This window comes from Lipophrys pholis, assembly GCF_963383615.2.
Source record: "Lipophrys pholis genome assembly, chromosome: 8".
Lineage (NCBI taxonomy): Eukaryota > Metazoa > Chordata > Actinopteri > Blenniiformes > Blenniidae > Lipophrys > Lipophrys pholis.
Window position 1 is genome coordinate 5,651,080 of NC_137630.1, and position 24,115 is coordinate 5,675,194.

Below are 24,115 nucleotides of genomic sequence, written 5' to 3' on the forward strand. Positions count from 1 at the left end.
GATTATGAAGTCAAACTGTGTACTTTAGATACTTGTTGTGAAAATCCTGACTTGATAAACGAACACAAACTGCATGCATGGTACTTATTGATGAGCTTTGCAGAATTCTCATCATCACTGCAATACAGACCACACAGCAGCCATACAACCATGAACGCTTTTATTTCCTAAAAAAATTTTTTTTTTTTCATATTTACATTTTACAAGTCTGTGAAGATTCTTGAAATATGGATTGTTTTTTTTCTGCTCTAAGTGCAGTGTTGACACACTGCCACAGAAAAAGAAACCCTACTGCCACCCGGTGGTGGAAGGCAGGACTGCATCCTGCCGCAGGGAGACTGAGAACTTTTACAACTTTTGGCATTTTGCCCGAATGAGAAGCAGAACCTGTTGGAGGAGCTGGTCTGCAGAAGGACTCGCATCCACAACGACGCAAGCTGGACCGCTGATCCTCCGGTAGGCCTCCTCCACCCTGCACACACACACACACACACACACACACACACACACACACACACACACACACACACACACACACACACACACACACACACACACACACACACACACACACACACACTTTCACAATGTGGAACAGATTAGATGAACACAGAAACTCAGAGATCAGAGGAATTGACCTTCCAGAGAATTCCTCACTTTTACATCTGGATGTCCCATGGCCTTACATCTGGATAATTAATGGCCTAACATCTGGATGCTCACTGGCCTAACATCTGGGCAAACCATGGCCCAACATCTGGATGTCCCATGATCAAACACCTGGATGTTCACTGGCCTAACAATGGCCTAACATCTGGATGTTCCATGATCAAACACCTGGATGTTCACTGGCCTAACATCTGTACGAACCATGGCCTAACATCTAGATAATTGATGGCCTAACATCTGGATATTTAATGGCCTAACATCTGGATATTTAATGACCTAACATCTGGATATTTAATGACCTTACATCTGGATGTCCCATGACCTAACATCTGGATGTTCCATGGCCTAACATCTGGACGAACCATGGCCTAACATCTGGATATTTAATGGTCTAACGTCTGGATGTTCACTGCCCTTACATCAGGATGTTCACTAGCCTAACATCTGGACGATCCATGACCAAACACCTGGATGTTCACTGGCCTAACATCTGGATATTTAATGACCTAACATCTGGATGTCCCATGTGGAGAAACCACTCAGTCATTACAGAGGACGGATGAATCGTAATCGATCCGCCAGAGTAGAAACTAACTGGAGTTTTGATGAGCTTAATGGAGCTCAGCAACGACTCACACAGTAACTGACCTCACCTGCCAGTCCAGCTTGGATCAACCGTGGTTTCATACTCAAACCACTTGTGGCACGTGACCAAAGTTTTTCTCTTCCTTCTTCTTCTTAAGTATCTTATTGTTTTTGAGTAACTGGTGTAATCCCATTAGAAATTAGTACAGTTTGATGAAACTGGATTAAAGAAACTGCAATAAACTAACTTCAATCCACTTGAAGTCAACCATGACTCATCAGTTTATAATAAATGCAATCACGGAGTTCCACATGGTTCTGTGTTAGGACTCTTTCTTTGTATATCAGGGTTTCTTAAAGCTAATCTTGGAGCCACTTCAGTCTCCAAGTAGTACAAAATCACATTTATTGCTCAAAATGTGATTTTTACTGATATAAAACTGAACTGAAATATTAAATTTGGAATATTTCAGCAAACGAACAAACTCTCGTTGTGAGTTAACTTATTTTCAAATGTTCTTTATAAAGTGAAATATAACCCCATAACATTTTGGCTGGGAGTTCAAAGAACGACAGATAATAACTTATATACCCATGGAAAAATAGCTCTGGAAAAAAAGGGAAGCTATTATAAATATTCTAAATAAAATATAATAAATAATATAAAAGAATATAATATGAAAATATTTTATTTGAGCTATTTAATGTTATAAAGATTACAGCATAGTAACATACCATTTAAAGACATTGGTCCTACGTAAGACAGGCTGGATGTTTTGTGTTCTCTTTTTATTTGGAAAAGTATCGAAAGTATCGAACTACATGGTGGTATCGGTATCGATACCAAAATGTTGGTATCGTGACAACACTGTGACAAACCTGATTTAGTCTCCTGAAGGTGTTATGAAAGTCTGAGTGGATTAAAAGTAAAGTGGGAGAGATTATTTCCAGCTGGACGTGGACTGTGAGGAACTTTGAACCTAAAGTGTTTTTAACTGTTTCTAGCAGACGTGAATCCCACCTGAGTCTGAAGAGCTGGTTGTAGTCCAGCTCCTGCTCCTCCTCAGTCTTGCCCTGCCCCCGGTCCCTCAGCCTCCTCCTCCTCTCCTCCGGGTCCAGGGTGAGTAGGACCACCAGGCTGGGCTGCAGCAGGTCCGCGGGCCAGCGGTAGAGCGTCGAGCCTTCATCTGGAAGGTTCCTCAGCGGGCCACTCACCGCGGTGGCGATGGCGTATGCTGCTGTGCTGTGCCAGAATCTGAGGACGAATGGATGGATGATGAGATGGATGAAGAGACGTTAATGTCGAGCTGCGCAGGTCTCCGCCGCTGAGGGAACGACAACTTCTCCTCAAAGAAAGATGATCACAAAACAAGCAGAAGTCCTCAGCTGCTTTTACCTGTCAACTATGACGGGCGACGTCGCGGCCTGCCGCCTTATTTCCTCTGCGGTGACATAGTTCCCCACGGCGTAGAAGGCCCTGCGGATGACAGGGGGCTCCTGATCGAAGCGGGCCCTCCAGGGGGCCAGACACTGGGGGGGCGAGCGCAGGAGAGCGGCCCCCAGGGCATCCCGCAGAGACTCCGTCAGAGTGGTCTTACCTGGGACAGGAAGACGTCACTCACAGAGAAAGACACAAACTTCTTCAACCAAGTAAGAAGAGCCTGAAGTTTCCTCCTAAACTCAACTGTCATGGATGAGAAGTCAGACTGTATCACTTCAGCCAGACATGGACACACCAAGCTCATCACATATTGATGAGTGAGGCCACGAGGCGACTCTGACCTGTAGCGTCCAAACCCTCCACCACGATGACCGGAAACTCCGGCTGATCGCAGGACGGAGCTCCGCTGGGCAGCAGCTCCAACACCGAACTGGCTTCTGGGACCACGTCAACACACTGCAGGGAGAGCAGAGCTGAGAGGAGCAACGCGCACACAACACACAACACACAACACACAACACACACACACACACGCACACACACAACACAACACACACCTGTGTCAAGACGTCGCGTGCGTCCTGATAAGTGTAGAAAACGTCAGAGTTGATGATGTTGAGCGTGGCCGGGTGGTTTTGAGGAGCTTCTGATGAAACCACACACAGTTCGGTTCCCGTTTCCACCCGGTCCCCTCCGTCACGTGACCACACGTGCTGAGTCCAGTGGCGGTCGTCCCGGTCCGGACGGTAGGAGCAGACCAGCAGTGCGTCCTGCTGCTGCTGCGTCAAAGCCTCCAGGAGGCGCACGGTGCGGGACGAACTCTCAGAGCGGTCCTTCAGGAAATACCCCCTCATCAGGGAGCCCCGCACCTCCGGCAGGAACGAGCACATCGGGGAGAGGTGACAGTCCGGAGGCAACCCTCTCAGCAGAGTGTCCTTCAGCTGTGCGTAAAACCTGGCGCCGTGGATCGAGTCTGCGCTGCGCACCAGCAGCGAGTAGCAGCGCTCCTCCCGGCCGAGGAGCTGCGTGAAGAGCCGCGGGGCTTCCGCCTCGTGCCGGTCTCCCAGGGCAAAATAAAACGCTGCTCCGTTCAGCTCCACCGAGAAAACCCGACAGGACCACCGCGACAGGAGAGGCAGGACGTGTTTCGCAGCCATCTTCCTCCACGGAGCGCAGAGACTCTGCTGGAGTCCAGTGCGCAGAAATGAAACAGCGCAGCTGTGTGGCGGAGGAAAGGAAAACGAAACTTAGTGGCGCGAGTTGGGAAAAGGAAACTTCCAATCAACTGAAACGACACCGCCCGAATAATAAAAACACTTTTGGTTCTGTTGAAATGAAGCTGCTCCACCTTATGAAGGTTGTTGTTCAGAACGAAACCTGTGTGTTTAGGGTCCTGGTGTCAGTAGAGTAAAGTCCACACATCGTGTCTTCCTCCAGCTCTTCTGAACTCAAGCTGCTCCTGACCAAACCAGAGAAATAATAGAATCTGTCCTCAGCTGACCCCGGGCCTCCCACCGCTATCAAAAGACGTTGTGTAAGCAGTAAAACATTTGAAAAATAGGATAAAATTATACAAAATATACACAAGATCTCCCCACAACCTCCTTCTATCACGTTCCTCACAAAACATTTGCTTTATAATGAAGAAACGTTAAAAAAAGAAAAGTAACTAAGGAGTAACAACTAACCAATAAATCAAAAAAGTAAAATTAATGAAACAATTCTGAGGGCAAATAAACAAATTACTAATTAAATGTATTTAAAAATGACATACATTTGAGATTTTAAAAGGCACATAATAAATTACTAGGGAGTGATATTACACACCAGTTTTTATTTATTTATAGGATATATTGGCACAGAAGACGCGCCCTGTGTCTGCGTCACGTCATGTTGCGGGTCAGTTTGAGTTTCGTTTCTGTTGCTGTGTGGAGCAAAAGAGGAGCGGCTTGTCAGCTGATGGACTGAATTTAAGGAGCCTCACTTCAGCCACAGTTCACCCTCACAGGTGTCCATCTTCTGCTCGCAGCATGTCCTGGATGATGTGGTCTCCTCTGCGGCTCCTGCAGCTGCTCAGCTCCTCCGTCCTCACCTTCATCCCCAGCGTCTTCCTCAGCCTCCTCTCCGGGCTCTTCTCCCGGACAGCCTGCATAGAAACGGAATCAGGACCACCGGACGGCAGACCGGAGACCATCCCGTCCAGCGTCAACTATCACTTCACGCGCAAGTGTAACTACAAGTGCGGCTTCTGCTTCCACACCGCCAAAACCTCCTTCGTCCTGCCGTTGGAGGAGGCGCGCAGGGGGCTCCGGCTGCTGAAGGAGTCCGGTAAGACACCCCTGCCTGACACGCAGGTACGCAAATGATGCTCTCGCAGCAGGTGTATTATTTTGGTGTGTGTGTTTGTTGTGTGTAGGCATGGAGAAGATCAACTTCTCTGGAGGAGAGCCCTTCCTGCAGGACCGGGGAGAGTTCCTGGGCTCGCTGGTCCGGTTCTGCAAGCAGGACCTCCACCTGCCCAGTGTCAGCATCGTCAGCAACGGCAGCATGATCACAGAGAGGTGGTTCCAGAATTACGGTGAGACACACACACACACACACACACACACACACACACACACACACACACACACACACACACACACACACACACACACACACACACACACACACACACACACACACACACACACACACAGACCAGATCCAGTTCACCATAAGGTCCAATCTGATCACCGTTGTTATCTTTGAAACTTTTACCCTGAAGGCAAGGACCCTTCTGTATCGGTTTTGTTTGTTTGTTTGTTTCTTATTATTCTGAAGCATGAACCCAAACTTTCTCCCCGAAACATGCTTAAAAAAACCACACCAAATTTGGCACGCTCATCAAGACTGGCGAAAAAATTCATAAATTGGAAAAATCAACCCCTGGAGTGTCAAAATGAGCTCTCTAGCGCCACCTAGAAGCTCTCCAGCAGGAATGCGTAGCGAGGTCAAGCCAAAACTCACTTGTTCTCTCATCATTTGGTGGAAAGTGACAAAAATGGCTCTTTTGCTCAGAAAGGCTGCAGACCTCTGAGCCAGGAGATTGTGGCAGAGAGGTGAGCCAGGTGCTAAATTACCTCTCTGCCCATAAAGGAGGACGTTAAACCCAAAAGAAGAAGAAAAGGAGAGCCGCTTGGATACAAGCAGTGACAGACAGGAGAAACACATCTGGTGCAGCAGAACCTGAAAAAGGCATTAGGGTGTGTGTTGATATGTGTTGGTATGTGTTGGTGTGTGTTGGTATGTGTCGGTGTGTGTTGGTGTGTGTTGGTATGTGTCGGTGTGTGTCGGTGTGTGTTGATATGTGTTGGTATGTGTTGCTATGTGTTGGTGTGTGTTGATATGTGTTGGTATGTGTTGGTGTGTGTCGGTGTGTGTTGGTGTGTGTTGCTATGTGTTGGTGTGTGTTTGATATGTGTTGGTGTGTGTTGATATGTGTTGATATGTGTTGGTGTGTGTTGGTATGTGTCGGTGTGTGTTGATGTGTGTTGGTATCTGTTGGTGTGTGTCGGTGTGTGTTGGTGTGTGTTGGTATGTGTCGGTGTGTGTTGGTGTGTGTTGGTGTGTGTCGGGATGTGCTGGTGTGTGTTGGTGTGTGTTGGTATGTGTTGGTATGTGTTGGTGTGTGTTGCTATGTGTTGGTATGTGCTGGTGTGTGTTGCTATGTGTCGGTGTGTGTTGGTGTGTGTTGCTATGTGTTGGTGTGTGTCGGGATGTGCTGGTGTGTGTTGGTATGTGTTGGTATGTGTTGGTGTGTGTTGCTATGTGTTGATATGTGTTGGTGTGTGTTGCTATGTGTTGGTATGTGCTGGTGTGTGTTGCTATGTGTTGATATGTGTTGATATGTGTTGGTGTGTGTTGGTATGTGTCGGTGTGTGTTGATGTGTGTTGGTATCTGTTGGTGTGTGTTGGTATGTGTCGGTGTGTGTTGATGTGTGTTGGTATCTGTTGGTGTGTGTCGGTGTGTGTTGGTGTGTGTTGGTATGTGTCGGTGTGTGTTGGTATGTGCTGTTGTGTGTTGCTATGTGTTGGTATGTGCTGGTGTGTGTTGGTATGTGCTGGTGTGTGTTGCTATGTGTTGGTGTTTGTTGGTGTGTGTTGGTGTGTGTTGATGTGTGTTTTGAGTTAATAAAATATGGGGACTGAAAACTCAGTCTGAACCTGATGGCAGAAGAACGACTGGAGCAGAGACGACTTTGGATAAATGCAGAGTCATCAGAATTGGGGACATGAATATTGATCAGTGAGCGATGTATTTGCCCGTCAGGTCAACGGTAGAAGGAACATTCTTGTTTGTCAGGATTGCAGTTCTTCTTGCTTTGGTATTTAAGGAAACAAACTCCGGCCCAGCCTTTTGTCTTTTGTTTACTTTGTTGTACGCGTGTTTCTTGTAGGAACACAAGGTCTGCAGTGAGTTCTTTCACATATTCACGTCTTTTTCCTTTAGATTTTGCTGTTTCGGCACTTTATATCCACTCCTGCTGTAATCTCCTCTTTCATCGGCGGGTGTAGACTGACGTGGCTTCTTCAGGCTTCTTCAACGTCTCCGTCTTGGCGGGACGCAGGAGTCTGAAGCCACCACATCAAAGTACAATGCCGAAACACATAAGTGGACTGATTATCGCAGCAACATGCTGCAACAGCTTGCTGCTCTGTCTGCAAATATAATAACGCGAGCACGAATCCCTGCTGCGGATTACAAACCTGCAGAAATCGTCCAGCCCCAAAACAACAACATGAATCTGAAGACAAGGTCACGTTGAACTTTATTCATTCTGTTTTTCACAATAAATGTGGTCAGTTTCAGATCAAACTATTACACTTCTTCACTAAAACATTTTGGATGTTTGATTTTCATGTCAGAACTCGGCTGGTTTGTTCAGGTTCAGAAGCGCCGGGCTGCTCTCAGGTTCCCACAAGCTGTGTGATATTTCCTCTATTATGACTTTATTACTTTAAATACCACAGTTCCAGCGGTTTCCCGCCACTGAGACGCTGCACCAGGTTCCTGATTGTCCCGCTGATTGTCGTTGTGTCGGATGGATGAAAGTCAGAGACCTAGTTTACCATTAAACACCTTGCTGATGTGTGAAGGTTCAAAACCCGGCGTCCTCTACGCTCGTCTTTGCTTAAACTCCGGTCACACGTTCCTTCACCACCGCGAAACGCCAAAGTAAAATAGAACCTGACCTCTGCAAAGCCCCCCCCCCCCCCCCACACACACCGTGTTTAAATAGACAGTGAGAATATCGCCACTGTCGGAGTGCGGATGTTTCACAGCCACGTTCTCTGGCCCCCGACAGGAGACTTCCTGGATATTCTGGCCGTCTCCTGCGACAGCTTCGACGAGGACACCAACCAGCTGATCGGCCGAACTCAGGGCAGGAAGAGCCACCTGCAGAACCTCTACAAGATCCGGACCTGGTGCCGGCGCTACAAGGTGGCCTTCAAAATCAACTCGGTCATCAACACCTTCAACGTGGACGAGGACATGAGCGAGCACATCGGCCAGCTGGACCCCGTGCGCTGGAAGGTGACGGCGGCTCGGGTCTCTGGCCCCGCGTTGAGACGCAGACTCGCGTGCTCATGGGCGGACTGACCCCGTGTTGGCCGCTGTGTGCAGGTGTTCCAGTGTCTGCTGATCGACGGGGAGAACGCCGGAGACGACGCTCTGAGGGAGGCCGAGAGGTTCGTCATCAGCGAGGAGCAGTTCCAGGAGTTCCTGGACAGACACCGTGGCGTGGCCTGCCTCGTCCCCGAGTCCAACGAGAAGGTGGGAACGTCCTCCGAGGAAAGACGGGGAGGCGTCAGGACAAGCACACTAACGATCTGTCAATGTTTCTCCTCCACAGATGAGGAACTCCTACTTGATCCTGGATGAATATGTAAGTACTTGATCTCATCGGATCAAAGTGAAAAAAAAAAACCCCTCCTTTCTCTAGTACTTCATTTTCAGTTTACATACAGAACACAAACAAAATAGTAACAATGTGGTGCGATACAGTATTTTTACTAACATCGGTCTCCCACGAGCAAAGCAAAGCCAGAGGACAGAATGTCCAGGTCTCCTCTTCACACCCAGACAGAAACACGACGCTGATCCAGGAAACGGCCTCAAACTCTCAACAAAACTTTGTCATCCACGTTAGTTTCATGCAGACGCAGTCTGTCCGTCTGTACAACAGACACTTTCAAGTGTTTTGAGAAGGGGTTGGTGGGTAGATTTCCAAACCAGAACAATGAGCTTCTTAGCGACTGGCGTTGCCAAACGCAGAGCCGCTTCTAAAACATGTGACACGACGGAAGTTCCTGTTGAGCAACCGAAGATCACAAGCATGTGATTTGTCCAAATGTCCCTGGAGATGAACTTGCGGCGTGAATGAATTGAAGAGTATCGCGTCCTGGACTCCGCCTCCTCCCAGAGCTCTGCTGTTGACTCTGATGTCACGTCTTTGGCCCGGGCTGCCCCGAGGTGGTCTGAGGACACTGGACTCGTTGCTTGGAATGTGGGGGTGAGCGTGGGATTCTCAATGAAAGGGTGAATGGAGGGTGAGGACTCATAATGTGGACCGTTCTCTTTCATTTAACCTGAAGGCAACGATAAAAATTACTTTGGGATATTGAATTTAGCGCTTTTCTGCTGAAACGAGGCAAACTGGCCCTTAAAGAAGTCTTAAGAGAGTTTTAATGGCAGTGTCCCTCCAGACTGAACTGATCTGAATGTCCAGGTTTGAACTGATTGTTTTGACTGACGGGAACATAAACAGAAATGCCAAGCAGTTCTGATCTTGATATTTTTAAGGAATTCTTTAATGTAAAATGTTTCTGATGTGACTTATCTATAGAGGACTTCAGGACTGGAAAACAAGAGGATAATGAAGAGCTTTTAGCAGTAAAGGTTTCTCAGTGTAGCCATGGAGGGCTGTCAGTGGTTTCCGTCTGTCTGCAGCTCCAGTTGAAAGAGAAGTTTTAAGATAGGACGTTTTAAAGGTTCGTGTCTGTGAGCTTGAACTATTCTCAGAGATTTTCAGCCCCAAACTAAATGGTGAAATGATAGAATCCAGCTTCCTCAAGGAAGATACATTTAAAACTAGGGGCAGGTTTTGGAAAAGACAGAAAAACCTGATTGGACTCACCAGTTTGACCGTATAAACGTCTCGTCATAGATTAGAGGACCGTCGTCCAGGATTCAATGTTGGCCTTCAGTTTCTTTTCACGGCCTCTATAACATCAATGTTCCCGAAGGAATTGATGGAATTCAGTAGAATTGGGACGGAGACTGTTGGATCAGAGATGAGGCCATTCTGTCGCGTCAAACGCCTTGTGGGATCTAGACGTAATAGAGCAGCTTTTTCCCCTTTATCATATTCAGCATAAAGAACACTGAGAATTTTACAAACATTCCAAAAGGAGTTTCTTCCTTGGGTGAATCCGGTTTGGTCTGAACGGACGAGAGACGCGATGTCTGCCAGTACTGTGGTTTAAGATCAGAACCGAGTCGAGCAGAAGGCCTGAAGCTGCCGGGTTCTGGTTCATCTTTGTCTTTGTGGAATAAAACACAGATATTTGCGTCACTAGGAGAAGATGGGAGCTTCGTGCTTCTGAATGCTTCGTGAATCATCCTTAGCAGCATTGGAAGAACATCTTGGACGGCTGTACAGGCTCCAGCAGGTCCTTTCCATCGGGAAATGATTAGATTTGTTTCTCGTACCTCAGATAAGGAGAAGTCGCAGTCCAGACTGTCTCCAAAAAGCTGCCTCCAGTCGTGGCGAATCAAGAGTCAAAAAACTGATTAGTGTGTCGCTGTTGATTCTCAGGTATAGAGATCAGAGTGAAATCCTCCAGAATTTATTCTGTAAATGGCTCGTCGGCTGTTTTTAAACCAGTCATCTGAAAAAAAAAACGACTTTGTGTGCTTAATTACAAGGAAAACCAGATAAAATGTTTATTCAGGTATCATTTTGTGAACGGCTCATCGAGCCACTCTCGCCGGTTCAGCAACTCAAACCGAGCCTCTCGGATCGTAAACGTTCCCATTATTATACTCCGAACAGGAGATTTCCCTGGGAAATCCTGCCAGCAGGGGGTATGAACATCATGGTGGACTCAAGTTACTTTATTACGAGAGAAAACAGTTCTTACGTCGCACTTCGTTCTTTTAAAGACGGGTTATTAATACTTTGCTGGTGCTTCCATCACCTGTGACAAAACATGAATTGAGGAGTGATGAAGCCGACATCGTGCACGATTAGACTCTAGCTGTCACATTTTGAATAACTGGCTGAGTTAAAGATTTGCTGATCGAGAGGAAAGGAGAAGGGTTTGTTTTTTTCTTTCTTTCATTATCTGGATTTACCAGCGTTTCCCCGTTTCGTTGGGTTCCAGATGCGTTTCCTGGACTGTCGGGGAGGAAGGAAGGACCCGTCGAAATCCATCCTGGATGTGGGAGTGAAGGAGGCCATCTGCTTCAGCGGCTTCGACGAGAAGATGTTCCTGAGGAGGGGAGGCAAATACGTGTGGAGCAAAGCCGACATGAAGCTGGACTGGTAGCGGCTTCTCTCGCAGACACAAACCGTTCCACACGTTTTGCTTTTTCATATTCTGTTTTTGGTGTAACCAGTATATAATGAAATGTATTTACAACAGAGAATAAATATTTGTAATGTTACAGAATATTAAGATTCATGAAAAATAGAGCTTTTTTCCATTATCATCGTCTCAGTGTAATTTTCGGTAATACCACCGAACATAATTGAGCCACACTTTTCTACCAGAGGGGTTCCTCAGCCCTTTTAACTTTTAAGAACCTGAATCGTAGCGACACACATTTTCATTCTTTGACTTTTAACCCAGTTTTTATTGTCTTTTTTTTTTTTTTTTATTGTTTGCACTTTGTTTCATGTCTATTTATGTACAGCACTTTGTTTTAAGAGTGCTTCTTTTTAAAAGTGCTTTAAACTGTAAATAAAGTTGAGTTGAATAAACGTCCCTTCGTTTTTTTTTATTATAAATGTAATGTACCATTTTGAGCAACAGAAGTGTTGCAGTTTGAGCTTCACCTCATTTATTGTAAGAGTGAATTCACACTCTTTATATTTGACCCTCACACACACTTTGTGTGTACAAATATAAATAGTATTACAATATAGTTTTCCCAGTTTTCTTTCTGTTTATTAGTCATCATAAAAACCAATTCCACCATCATTTACAGCATTTTAACCCATTAAATGCCAGTTTCTTAGTTTTTTTTAATAAGAAAACGCAACAAACAAAAAAAAAAAAGAAAAAAATAATAATAATTTGAATGAACTTTTAATCTTCAGCAGTCAATAATACAGCTCAACTTTTAAAAACACACACGTCATTCTCACTGAAAGGTAACGTTATAGAAAAAGAAAAAGACATTCAGCAGAGGAGTGCCAGAACCAGAGGAATGTTCAACACAGCAGCTCCCAGAACCAGAACCAGAACCTTTTCTTCCCACTGCTTCTTTTCTCCCGACACAAACTGACCATCGACTTGTTTCTCCATGAGCGACTTCCTCCGCGGACTGAAGTTTGGCACAGAAGGAAGCAGAAAGTTTGTAAAAAGATGAAGAGAAGGGAGAATAATGCCCCATCTAACTAGAATCCACAACAGAAAATCCTTTTTTTTTTTTTTTCTTAATTAAAGATACATTAAAACTTTTCCTTTTTTTTTTTTTTTTTTTGATTCACAAAACAAAACATAGAACGGTTCCGTATATACACGCCACTTCAAGTCTCATGAAATAAAGAGAACACAGTGAGAGAAAAAGTGTTTGTATCATGCTGGTTTACGTCTGTAAGATGGAATATTAGTAAAGTGGAGGATTTAATCTGCTTGTTCCCCGTCAGGCTGGGACGCGGAGGAAAGGTGGAGGCAAACATGAAGCATGTGCATAGAAAACGCTAGACGTGAAGCTCAGTCGCCTCTTCGCGCAGAAGCTTTGAAATGACGGCGGGACGACCTGGTGTCGCTCCCGCTGAGCCCGAGTTCACTCGGCAGACGCTAACTTTGACTTCACGCTTTAGAGAAAAAGAAAAAAAGAGGACGTGCAGGATGTTAAATGGACATAATGATACAGTGAGCGTGAACAGCAGCTTGTTTTTTGTTTGTTCCACCAACAGATGCCGCCCGACATTTACAAGTAGCTCAGCATGCTAGCTTCATCGGCGCCACGCGTGAAAGGGAATGTCCGTCTTTTCTGAGTTTGTTCATTTTTTAAAGTATAAAACTTAATCAGACGTTGTTAATTTGAAGATCTCCTATTTTTCTAAGATGGACTAACGTTCGGATTTAGCAGAAACTAAAAGCTCCGTATGGAAAAGAGAGGATTCTGTCCTCCCAGTGCAGGAATTGAACCGGTGACCCAGAGTAGCCCCTCGGTGTGAATGTGAGTGTTTGTCCTGTGAAGGACTGGAGATCTGTCCAGGATGTATCCTGGGGTTGGCTCCAGCAACCCTGCACAGGATTAATTGGTGTAGAAGGCGGCTTTTTGGGTCGTTGAAATCTTTTTTAAACGGTGAATTAAAGTGACGATGGTCAGGGACACGCTCTGCGGTCCAAATGGTGACGAGGGAAAAGAGTCACCGGCAGAGCCCCAGAGACGGTCTCACGTCTTCTCTCCTGCTTTCCTTTGTTTCTGCTCCATACCAGTCGCTCTGTGGAAAGTGGACAGAAAGATAGAAAGTCCCGTCTGGGGTTGCTACGCTTTGACTGAGGACGGGACGAGAAGCTGCGACATCAGGTCCAATATGACGGTGACTGAGCTACGAGACAATTTGGACTTTCTTTGGGAAGTTTGGAGCCTAAATAGTCTTCGTGTCTCTTTTGAGATCCATGGTAGTTTACAACCCCCCCCCCCCCCCCCCCAGCTCCAGTCGACAAATTGACTGTTTCCAGCATCAGGAGCCTTCTGGAAGCCGGGGGCGGGGCTAAAAGAAGCAGCAGGAACGAGGAGAGACGATGAAGAAGATGGCAGCGGGCGAGAGAGAGAGACGGTGGTCCAGGGTGGTCCAGGGTGGATCTGAGGAAGGTCCAGGAACAGGACGTGGAGATGGTCTGGGGTGGACCTGAGAAAAGGCCCAGGAACAGGACGTGGAGATGGTCTGGGGTGGACCTGAGAAAAGGCCCAGGAACAGGACGTGGAGATGGTCTGGGGTGGACCCGGGAACAAGACTTTGGGATGGTCTAGGGCGACGCCAGCAACAGGACTTGGCGATGGTCCAGGGTGGAGCAGGGGGTGGGCTGGAGTGGACCTGGGAACAGGACTTGGGGGTGGTCCTGCCTGGGGGGGGTCTCACCTTGGCGCTGGGCCTCATTTCTCCCGGTAGAAGAGCAGGTACATCTTGAGGGGCTCGGGCAGCGGCAGCGCGAGGATCCTCTCCCGCAGGATGTTGATGGCCGGCTGCGGGCGCAGCAGCTCGCCCGTCTCCTTCTCCTCCTCCTCATCCTGCTCCTCCTCCTCGTCCTCCTCCTCCACCGTGTCCTCCTCCTCCACCACCACGGCTCCTTTCCCGCCCCCTCTGCCCACCCTCCTCTCCCTCCCTCTCATCTGCCGCCTGGCCTCCACCGCCACCTCCTCCTCGTCCTCGGCCGGCGCCCCCCTCCCCCCTTGGCCGCCCCCCTGGTTGTTGTTGGTGTCCAGGGGGGCGGGGCCGATCACGCCGCCGGCCACCACCTGCCGGGTGGCCAGCACCATGGCGTTGCAGTGACGGCGGTGGACCCTCCGGCGTTTGAAGCGGGGGCCGTACTTGTGGAGCCCGGCCACGGCGAGGCCCCGGCCCACGCTGAAGGAGGAGCCGCGGCCACGGGACTGAGCGTCGCCACCCTCAGTGGTCACCCTGAGCGTGTGGCGAATGCAGATGCGAGCCAGCTCCTGTAACGTCCGGACCTCGTACTTGGCTGTGAAGAGAAGCAGCGTGACGTGAGAGGCAGGAAGCGGCGGGGGGACGTGAGCTCAGGAGGACAGACTCACGCAGAGGGACCGTCTTGGGTCGGCCGTTGGTGCTGTGCTTCGGGAGAACCAGCGGGGCGAAGGACACCGAGATGATCTTTTTGGTCTCCCAGCTGTTCCCTCCTGTACGGGTGATCTTGGTCAACTGCAACAAACACAACAGAAGCGTAAGACGACCAGGAAGTCTCCACGGAAGAACCACTTTGGTTTTGTTAGTTTTTTTTTGTCAAAATTGGACTTTTTGAGACGTGGACTAGTCAGATATTGAAGCAGAGAAACTTTTATCCAGGGTGCCAGCAGCTCCAGTGGGTGGTCAAAGTCCCGTCTCCATGTCCGCCCATTGTGACCAACACGTCAGAAGTCTACTGCTTCTCTGCGGCGCCGACCCAGCACGAGGCAGATTTAACATTTTCCCAGCTCTTCTCCAACAAAGTCAACATTTCTCAACATTTACTTCATCATCATCTGCATACGTTGAGACTCAGTTCTCACGTCTGGAGTTGATGGAGAAAGACAGTTCAAAGGAGGTTGAACGTTACAGCGTTCTCTGCACACACAAGCCTGCTTCTTTCCATTACAAAAACACAGCACCGCCTAGTGGCCTGGCATGCAAACTGCAGCATTTTCAGTGTTTGAGGCACAGACATGTATATAACTCTGGAGGTGCATTGGGCTGTTTGGGACGGTCAATGAGCTCAGACTTCCGGTACTTGGAAAAACAGCATCAAGCAGCATGATGAGATGGTGAAGTTGGCTGAACAAAACGTTTGTCAAAGGTTCATCCATCACATTTGTACATGAAAAATAATCAGTAAAACTCTCCTGTATGTACCCATGATAACATTTGTTCATGTTAAGGTTTTATTTTGAAGCATATTGCCAGAATATATAAACTGGCTTTTCCATAAACTCTTCATTTTAATTTTCATTTGTGTTTCTGTATGTAAAGCGCCCTTGAGTGGCCAAAAAAATGCTATACTAGTTTGAAGTATTATTATTTAAATAAATCATTATTTCCTCTGAAATGATCTAATTTGATGAGCATTCATGTTTACGGGACAGAGGACGTTTGGCAGAGCATCACTGAACTGCTGACGACAGAAATTAGTCCTGGAATGCTCGGAAGGTCAGGGAACTTCAAAACATTAAACTTCTTAAAAAAAGCCATTTGTGTTACTATTGTATGAGGTTTTTGTGAAACGTCTTTGTGATGTGATGCTAATATTTATACACACGTATGCTTTTTATTGTTACAAGAATACATAATATTCTTATTCTTATGCATGCAAATTATCTTTTGCATGAATAACAATGATAGTCCATTAAAAATGATTGCCTTGTTTTTCCCTTATTTGGATATGATACAATATTTCGCAATTTCAAAGACTGACAGAATATAATATCATATAGATAGCGTATAGAATATGAATGTGTATTGTTAATACTCAAGTTTAATTTATTGTTATTTTATATAAATGACTCAATAGATTCAATAAAAATATATCTTTTTTAAAACATCCCCTTTTATGAGAGATGTTCCTTGTGTCCTATATGTATTTCAGCTCCTTTGATTGTCATAAAGATAATAAATGTGTTAATTGGTAAAGTACTATGTTGTTCCTTTACCCTTGTGTAAGTGTTAAATAGCAGTTAATATGACAACAAAGAATGAGAGGTTGAATCCTAATTGCACTTCACACCTTAACCTGAGCTTAAGGCTCATTTTTGGTGGATTAACAGAGCGGTCAGAAGCCAGACGGTTATAAAGACTCAGTTTAGTTCTACTTTCTCTCATTGTAACGGTGCAGGCGAGGGGCTTTTTGCCAAAACCGGAAGTCAGCCTCGATTTGCCATGGCGGCGGCGGCCAGGAGCATTGACTGCACTATATATGGATGGATGGATGGATGGATGGATGGATGGATGGATGGATGGATGGATGGATGGATGGATGGATGGATGGATGGATGGATGGATGGATAGATAGATAGATAGATAGATAGATATAGATACTGTATGTCTATGGTCACTTCACCATGTTAGTAGTTGGCACATGAGAAAACTGAAAAGTCAAAGTAAACCTTAGGTCACTTTGTTTTCAATTATTCCACACCCAAAGTACAAGCTGCCTGGGTTTTAACTACGAGTCTTACCAGTCACCTATAGAGCTACACGAAGATAAACAGACAGATTCACACCAACAACATAAAGCAAATTTCTAGTTTGTTTTTCGTTCTAAAGAAGTGATGGATAAACACTCCCAACACCAAAGCACCGACCTTCTCCTCCAGGGGCATGACCAGGATGCCCCCCACCTTCAGCAGGTTCTTCATGTAGTCCTCGTGGTCTTTCTGCACGCCGGCGCCGCAGTAAACCCGGTCGTACTGCCGGCTTTCCGGAGGGATCTCCAGACAGTTCCCCACCACGAAGGATGGCTCGCAGAACTCGAACCTGGAGGGAAGAGGTGGCCGGTCACGCTGAGCGGTGAGCGGGGTGAAACACTGACACCGATCGTCGGGGGAGAACCTACTTGTCGAAGCTGTCACTGGTTTTGATGAAGGAGTCCAGCTTCTGGTAGGCGTACTCGATGACATCCGCATGCAGCTCGATCCCGTGATTCACTCCGAACGGTCCTGGAAGAGTCCCAGTCGGGTTTTAGCAGAGAATGTGGAGACAGATACCAACAATGTGACGGCAGAACAGGATGTCCGTCAAAAACATATAAATATATCTGCGCTGCACGATGAGTAGAGGCTGCTGATCTCTTAATTTACACGAGCTGAGACTGGGCAGTGTTGCTCTTCTTGTTTTGAACGGCAGAGATTGAGAGGAGGAGCAGTTTGTTGACTTCTGCTCTGTGGCCACAAAGTATGAAATCATGCTGAACAAATGAAGTGAAATATGATCCCACAGAAGAGGTTTGAAGAGTGAATGAAAGAATCACTTTAAGTCCAATTGGACCTTTACAGACGTTACCTTTTCCCAGCACCAATGTAAGATAGCATCCACCAATCACTTCATATTCTTCTTTCATCAAGCACTTATGTTAAAGTTAATTCTTTATTTTCCTGCATTACTGTGATAGACCCCTGCATATTCTTCTTCTTTTTAAATGTTCCTCTCTTTTGATATGGAACTGGTGCTAATGAAACCTTCTGTATTTTTTACCTTCAAGTTTCATCTTAAATATGAAAGATTAACTTTGGAGAATTTCAGATTCTGATGAAACGTTGCAGTACCACTCAGAGCTGAGTGGGGGCAGTGTGAGATTAGAAGTTAAACGATGGAGCGACTGGAGGAGTTTAACCCTCGAGGCTTCCTCTCATAGCCTCTCCTTTTCAGTTTTAACAGCCATGCTCTTCATCGGGAGACAGGAAGTGCAGTGAGGAGCTGCAGGAGGGCTGCTAAAGGATGAAAATGATTTTATTTCCTAAATATGGTCTCAGCTTTGTGTCGGCCCTCCTCACAGTGCCAGCTCTAACATTTCAAACAAAGACGGAGGCCTGTACCCAGTATGAGGCCGACCATGGTGCTGAGGTAGCCGGTCCCGCTGCCGAGGTTCAGGAAGGAGAGGCCGGGGTGGAGGTCCAGGGCCTCCATCACCTCCGAGTAGATGCAGGGAGCAGAAAGGTGGATGTTTCCATGCCGCCACGCCAAATCCTACACAAGACAGCGGTGTGCGATGAGCGACTGTGAGCCTCTGTGTGAGGAAGACACTCACTCTCCCTCCGCCCTCACCTTATAGGCGTTGTCCCGGTAGTCATCCAGGTAGTAGTCGGCCCGGTCAATGGCCCGGAAAGCCCGCTCCACCAGGTCTGAGCGGATGTAGTACGCCTCTTTTAAGTTGTCCACCAAGTCGTCGTTGTCCTCGCCGGCACTCACAGCTCCGCCCATCCTGACTGGAAGAGAAACATCTTTCAATCCAGAGTTCCTCTGCGGACGCCAGGTGATCTCAAAGAACCTCGATACAGACACGTTGAAATCTCCAACTGAAGTCTATTGTTCTACATTCCTCTTGTTATTTATACACACGAGGGCTGCGCAACATATCAACTCCTTTCTGTCCAATCAGAGACAGGTTTCACTTCGTTGTTTAAACCGCTGAAGAAACAGCAGAAACATGTTTATGCAGAAGGAAAAAGTCAACAATCTGCTGTGGAAACTGCAAGATGCAACGTGAGATGAAAAATCAACGGAGAAACTGACACAGAGCTGTCGTGTCTGGGTAAGACAGCAACATAAAGTCCAACCACACATTATCAAATGTTTGACTGAAGCCGCTTCCAGGCTGCTGAGGCAGGAAAAAGGCCTCAGCATGACGTCTGAGCAAAACTGAATCTGTGAATATGTGAGGAACCGGACGCTCTTCAGAGAACTTTAAGAAGCAGCGAGCCGACATAAAGTGACGCCAAATGACCAGAGACGCAAGGATGATCACAAAAACAGACAAAGAAAATGAACACAAACAAAGAGAAAAAGTGACAAAAAACAAACGTTTCTCTTCACAACAGGAGGCGACCGAGCTGAAAGATAGAAAACTAAAATCACAGCACAGTTTCACAACACAAGGAGAAGAACGCAGTAAAGACACATTAAATGATAAAAGTAGCACAGGACGCCATCAGGGGCCGGGGGGGGGGGGGGGGGGGGGGGTGTGTCGTAAAGCATCTGTGGTGTGTACTATAAAGACTTCTTCAGAAAGCAGAATGTGTGTATTTTTACTGTCACACATTATAGAATATCAGGACTATTTAAACCTTTAATCACTGATATCAAAGACACGGCTCGAGGGTCAAAACTGGCCCATTGCAAGGTGGGAAATCTACAAGGACACGACAACGTTTCATGTGACAACAACTAATCCTTTAAACGAAGTGCTGCGTTTACACTACAACGGCGGAAACACTCATGATGTAGCTGGTATCCCAGGCCACAGGAGGGCGCTGTTGCTTGTTTTTGTAATAAAACTACACAGACGTGTGTGCAGAGAGCAATACACTATAAATGTGAACAAAATCAAGAGAAACCAACATCCGTATGGACTGAGGAGGAATCAGATGCTAACAGGGGAGTCTCAACTATAAAACTACTGATATGGACGATAAAACTAGAATATGAACTGCGAGTCATACAACTACAGGTCCGCCCTCGCTATAGAAACTTCACAGATAGAGAGGATCTGAACACCGGTGTCGTGTAAACGGACCCCCAGAAAGTGAAGAACGTTTTGCGGATACACTCGTATTCTCAATGGATCAAGCAATATGGGCCTCCCCACGCCATTTCACCTAAATGTATGGATTTTGGCCGATCAGCCACACTCCGTGGCGTTTTAGGAGCCCGAAAAAAACTTTGATTTTTATTTTTTTAACACAGGTTCTAGAGTGCGGAAATTCTAAAACGCCGAAAAAAAAAGGTGTGGACAGTCAAAGAGGCATATCTATGGAAAACGATGATGTCATCGCCTGCTCTGCCCCACGCCGAGATAACCACAATGGCGGACGACATGCTCCAGGTTGTGCTGCAGAAGCTCCTGATGATAGCAGGTTTAATGTGGCGTTATGTTGGATTTCTTCAGTATGAGGAGGATCTGGAGTATTCTCCTCTCCTCCGTGTTTGTGATCTCTGTGTCTGAGTTTTTGGTGTAGTTGGTGAGTCACAGCGCCCCCTAAAGGCCTGGTATATGTACTACACCGTGTTCATCGTGACGTGTGGATGGAATTTTCTTTTTGAGAACGCAGAGGAGAAAAAAGATAGTTTGGGCTCGTGTGGACCCAGTATGGCCCAGGTTACTCTACGACATTTCAAGTGAAAACACATCGTTTTTGCAAAAGTTTTGTGTTTACATGGCCGTTAAAACAATGTGAACTCTGATTTTAAAACAAAGCACACACAGATCAAAGTCTGAGAAGTGTGTTCATTACAGGATCATCGCTTCATCTCACCAATGTTTTAGTTCAAAAGCAACAAAGAAAACTAAAGCATAACGGAATAATACGGACATTAACAATGTTATATGAACTTAAATATAATAGTTCTATTACTACCACACAATAAAAAAAGGTATTGTAATCTCTTCAGTATATAGATAATAAATAATGTAAAAAGTTGACGTGTGTTTTGACTCCCAGCGTGAGCGCAGAACTCACTGTGTTGTTAAAAAGCACCTTTCAACTGAACGGGAGCACAATGAAGACAAACTGAACTGTGAATTAACCACGGTGGAGAGGTTTGGCTCTCGGGTTTCCAGTGTGAACCTCCTCAGGAAGTCTGACGTGCGGCTCAGTGTGAGATTATACCTGCTGCGTGTGATCTCGGAGCCGACGGCGTGCGGGTTAAGGAGCTTAAACGGAGGTCTGAGAGGTGAGAAGTAGTTTCTAACCTGAGATCCTACCAATCCAGCTTCTCCTGGTTCCTCAGCTTCAACCTCAAATTCTGAAGCTGTGAGGAGCTTTTAATGGAGACATGAAGCTCCGTGCTGCATTATAAAACATCCAGACGTCTGATACACAGGCTGAATACTCATTACCAAGTTAATGAAAAAGTAGAAATGAAGGGATGGAAGAATCAAGGTTGTGAAGCGCTGACTTGAAGGTTGGACGTTGAAAGTAGTTCTGCAGCCGTCAATGCAAACTGGCAACTAACCCCCCCCCCCCCCCCCCACAAATCTTTACTCCAACATCAGGGCAACATCGTCCCCTCCGGCTTCAATCTGCCCCCCGTCCTCACTTCTACTCCACTGAGCAGAAGAAGGAACTAGAAACTAAACGTGGTTGTTTTCACACCCTCCCTTCACAACAACCACCATAAAACTGCTCCCGTCTCCAAAAGGCCAAACTCCTGCCTGACCGGACCAAAAGCTTTTCGTTTCCGTTTCTAAAAAGTCCCATAGTATACAGTTTTACAACAATGCCACATCGGTGTCAGAGGTCCAACGACATTGTATTCAAAGTGTATTTCCTCAAATCCAGCCTTGGTCCTGAATGTCAGTCCGTCTAAAAGTCCCTCTATTGAGCTCTACTGAGAACAGGCTGCATCTGTGTCTGTTTATTTAGTGCAGTTGTGTGTTTATGACGTGTTCATTAATTCACATATAATACTTTTTATACTTTTAACATGAGTTTCTACAGAGGTTGAGATTTGGGCTGGTTTCTATTGAGGTGGGCAGGTTTTACGTTGCATTTGAGCTGAAAAAAGTGAGTCAGATCTGGCAACCCTGGAAAAGACGTGGCTTCCCGGTACCACGCGTTACTGTTTGCGGTGGATTTATCGCTCAACCAAACCAGTTTGAACCAGAATCTGACCGGGGGGAGAGACTCCTGAAGAAGCTCGGACTCTGCGACTGAAGCAGGACGTTTCAGAATGGTCAGGTACAAATATTGTGTGTCTGAATATGTTACCGAGTTTGGTCGTATGTGTTGTCACAGTTACTAAGTAATTAAGTAGCTAACACTAACCAAGAGGTAACTGTCCCGGTTTTTCACATTATACTGAATGTATTCAGTATATCAGTAATATTTGTTTGAAGTTTCCATCTCACTGTGGGAAGGTCAAAGTGACCCACTATCAGAGGCAGTGGTTATTTCCCCACATGATGTCATGAAGGGCAAATCTCCTGTATGAGGACACATTCACTAAAAACAAGGAGCAAGTGAGGGAGACAACAGACTTTCTTTTCTTCTGGGGCCTCATACACAGGCTATGAGGACACATATTACTGTAGATATAGAGTGAATTTTGCACAATACGGGATCTTTAAATAAGATAAAAATCTGAGTGCAGCCTTTTCCACTGAGAAATTATTTATATTTAAAAAAAACATTTCTGGTAGAGTAACTTTAATTAACTGCTCATGGAAATATTAGTCATGACGAAACATGCTGACGAACCTCTGGATGTGTGTCTTTGGTTATAGAGAGATAATACTGAGTTATATAAATGAAATAAATAAAAGTCTATATTCATACGGAGGAGGTGTACTAGTCACCCAACTCGGCTAAATATAAAAAGGTAAACAACCCAACATGGCGCCTGGTGGTTCGCCGGCCGGCCTCATAGTGGTCGGCCTCTTTCTGTGGAGAGTCGCTCCAGTTTCCTCTCACAGCCCCAAAACTGTCACATGACGTTAAAAGACGAGACAAAACCTCCTCATGTCGCAGCAGAGACACAACTCGCATAACCAGGACCAGGACTAGACCTGGACTCATCCTGAACTAGACCTAAACTAGACCTGAACTCATCCTGGACAAGACCTGAACTAGACCAGAACTCATACTGGACTAGAACCAAAGGAGACCTAGACTAAACCTGAACTCAGCTTTGACTAGACCTGAACTCATCCTGATCAAGACCTGAACTCATCCTGAACTAGACTTAAACTAGACCTGAACTCATCCTGAACTAGACCTGAACTCATCCTGGACTAGACTCGAACTCATCCTGGACTAGACCTGATCTCATCCTGAACTAGACCTAAACTAGACCTGAACTCATCCTGAACTAGACCTAAACTAGTCCTAAACTAGACGTGGCCTGCAGTTCAGGTGTTGTTTGCAGGTGCCCCAGCAGAGGGCGCAGTTGGCTTGTTGTTGTGTTGAATGTAAGTGGTTTAGTAGGCTAGTAGGGTACACGGTACTCACTCCCCGCAGAGCACTAACGGCTCACTCCCGAGTTTCACTCCCGAGCTTCACCCCTTCCAACATTCTAACCTTTCCAGTCTCCTTTGTGTTTGTAGCCGAGCGGGCCGCACCGCAGCGTTTCCCCGCAGACACGCAGCCTGCACCGGAGCTGCTGCGCCGGGGCTTGTGCGCTGAATGTTTGCGCCACTCGGTTCGCTTGTCTTCGAGGAAACACGCACACTCCGGCTGCGGTTAGCCATCTGGCAACCCGCGGAACCGAGAAAACACCCGCATTGTGCGAGTTGCGGGCTGTCACGCAACGACAAGGTCAACAACAAAAACAGAGGAGGCAGGGAGAGACGGAGAATAGAGTAGAGGCGAGCGGCTGGAAGTAAAGCCTCCGCCGCGGACGGAGCCCAGCTCAGCGCAGCGGCGGGCCCTGTGTGCCCGCGTGAGCGCCGCGCCGAGCCGGGACTGTACCTGCTGGGGATGTGGGGTGCTGGTCCGGGTCTTAGCGGCTCTCAGCGGCCCTCCTGGTTCTCAGTCTTTTGTTGTGGAGCGGATCCGATCAGAAACACACCGCGGCTGGATGTAAACATTCAGCCAGCTGACGTGCTGACGTCAGACGGCACGCACGCAGCAGAATGGCCTAGTTTGTCTGGCCAAAGGACCCGGATGTGGAGCATGGCCACCATCTTGGATGAGGATCCACTGCTCCAGGGCATTCACTTCTTTTAGTTTCTTCACACAATGAAAGATAATAACTCACTGAATTCAGCGCA

At 46.6% G+C, this 24,115-nt stretch overlaps 3 protein-coding genes across 3 annotated transcripts; 1 reads left to right on the top strand and 2 right to left on the bottom strand.

Moving 5' to 3' along the window:
• Positions 1-146: 146 nt before the first annotated feature.
• Positions 147-4,183, bottom strand: cmpk2 (cytidine monophosphate (UMP-CMP) kinase 2, mitochondrial). The gene is made up of 5 exons (XM_080469862.1): positions 3,253-4,183; positions 3,037-3,151; positions 2,651-2,852; positions 2,276-2,509; positions 147-472 (listed from the first exon to the last, which is right to left on the bottom strand). The coding sequence occupies exons 1-5, from the start codon at positions 3,850-3,852 to the stop codon at positions 349-351; spliced, it is 1,275 nt and encodes a 424-aa protein (XP_080325988.1). The 5' UTR covers positions 3,853-4,183; the 3' UTR covers positions 147-348.
• Positions 4,184-4,618: 435 nt separating this feature from the next.
• Positions 4,619-11,728, top strand: rsad2 (radical S-adenosyl methionine domain containing 2). The gene is made up of 6 exons (XM_080469865.1): positions 4,619-5,023; positions 5,112-5,273; positions 8,044-8,273; positions 8,364-8,513; positions 8,593-8,625; positions 11,126-11,728. Exons 1-6 carry the CDS (start codon positions 4,726-4,728, stop codon positions 11,288-11,290), a joined length of 1,038 nt encoding a protein of 345 aa, XP_080325991.1. The 5' UTR covers positions 4,619-4,725; the 3' UTR covers positions 11,291-11,728.
• Positions 11,729-12,360: 632 nt separating this feature from the next.
• Positions 12,361-23,956, bottom strand: pcmtd2b (protein-L-isoaspartate (D-aspartate) O-methyltransferase domain containing 2b). Its single transcript, XM_080469863.1, has 7 exons — positions 23,814-23,956; positions 18,454-18,614; positions 18,225-18,375; positions 17,246-17,348; positions 16,995-17,166; positions 14,739-14,862; positions 12,361-14,665 (listed from the first exon to the last, which is right to left on the bottom strand). The coding sequence occupies exons 2-7, from the start codon at positions 18,607-18,609 to the stop codon at positions 14,079-14,081; spliced, it is 1,293 nt and encodes a 430-aa protein (XP_080325989.1). The 5' UTR covers positions 18,610-18,614; positions 23,814-23,956; the 3' UTR covers positions 12,361-14,078.
• Between the last annotated feature and the right edge of the window lie 159 nt (positions 23,957-24,115).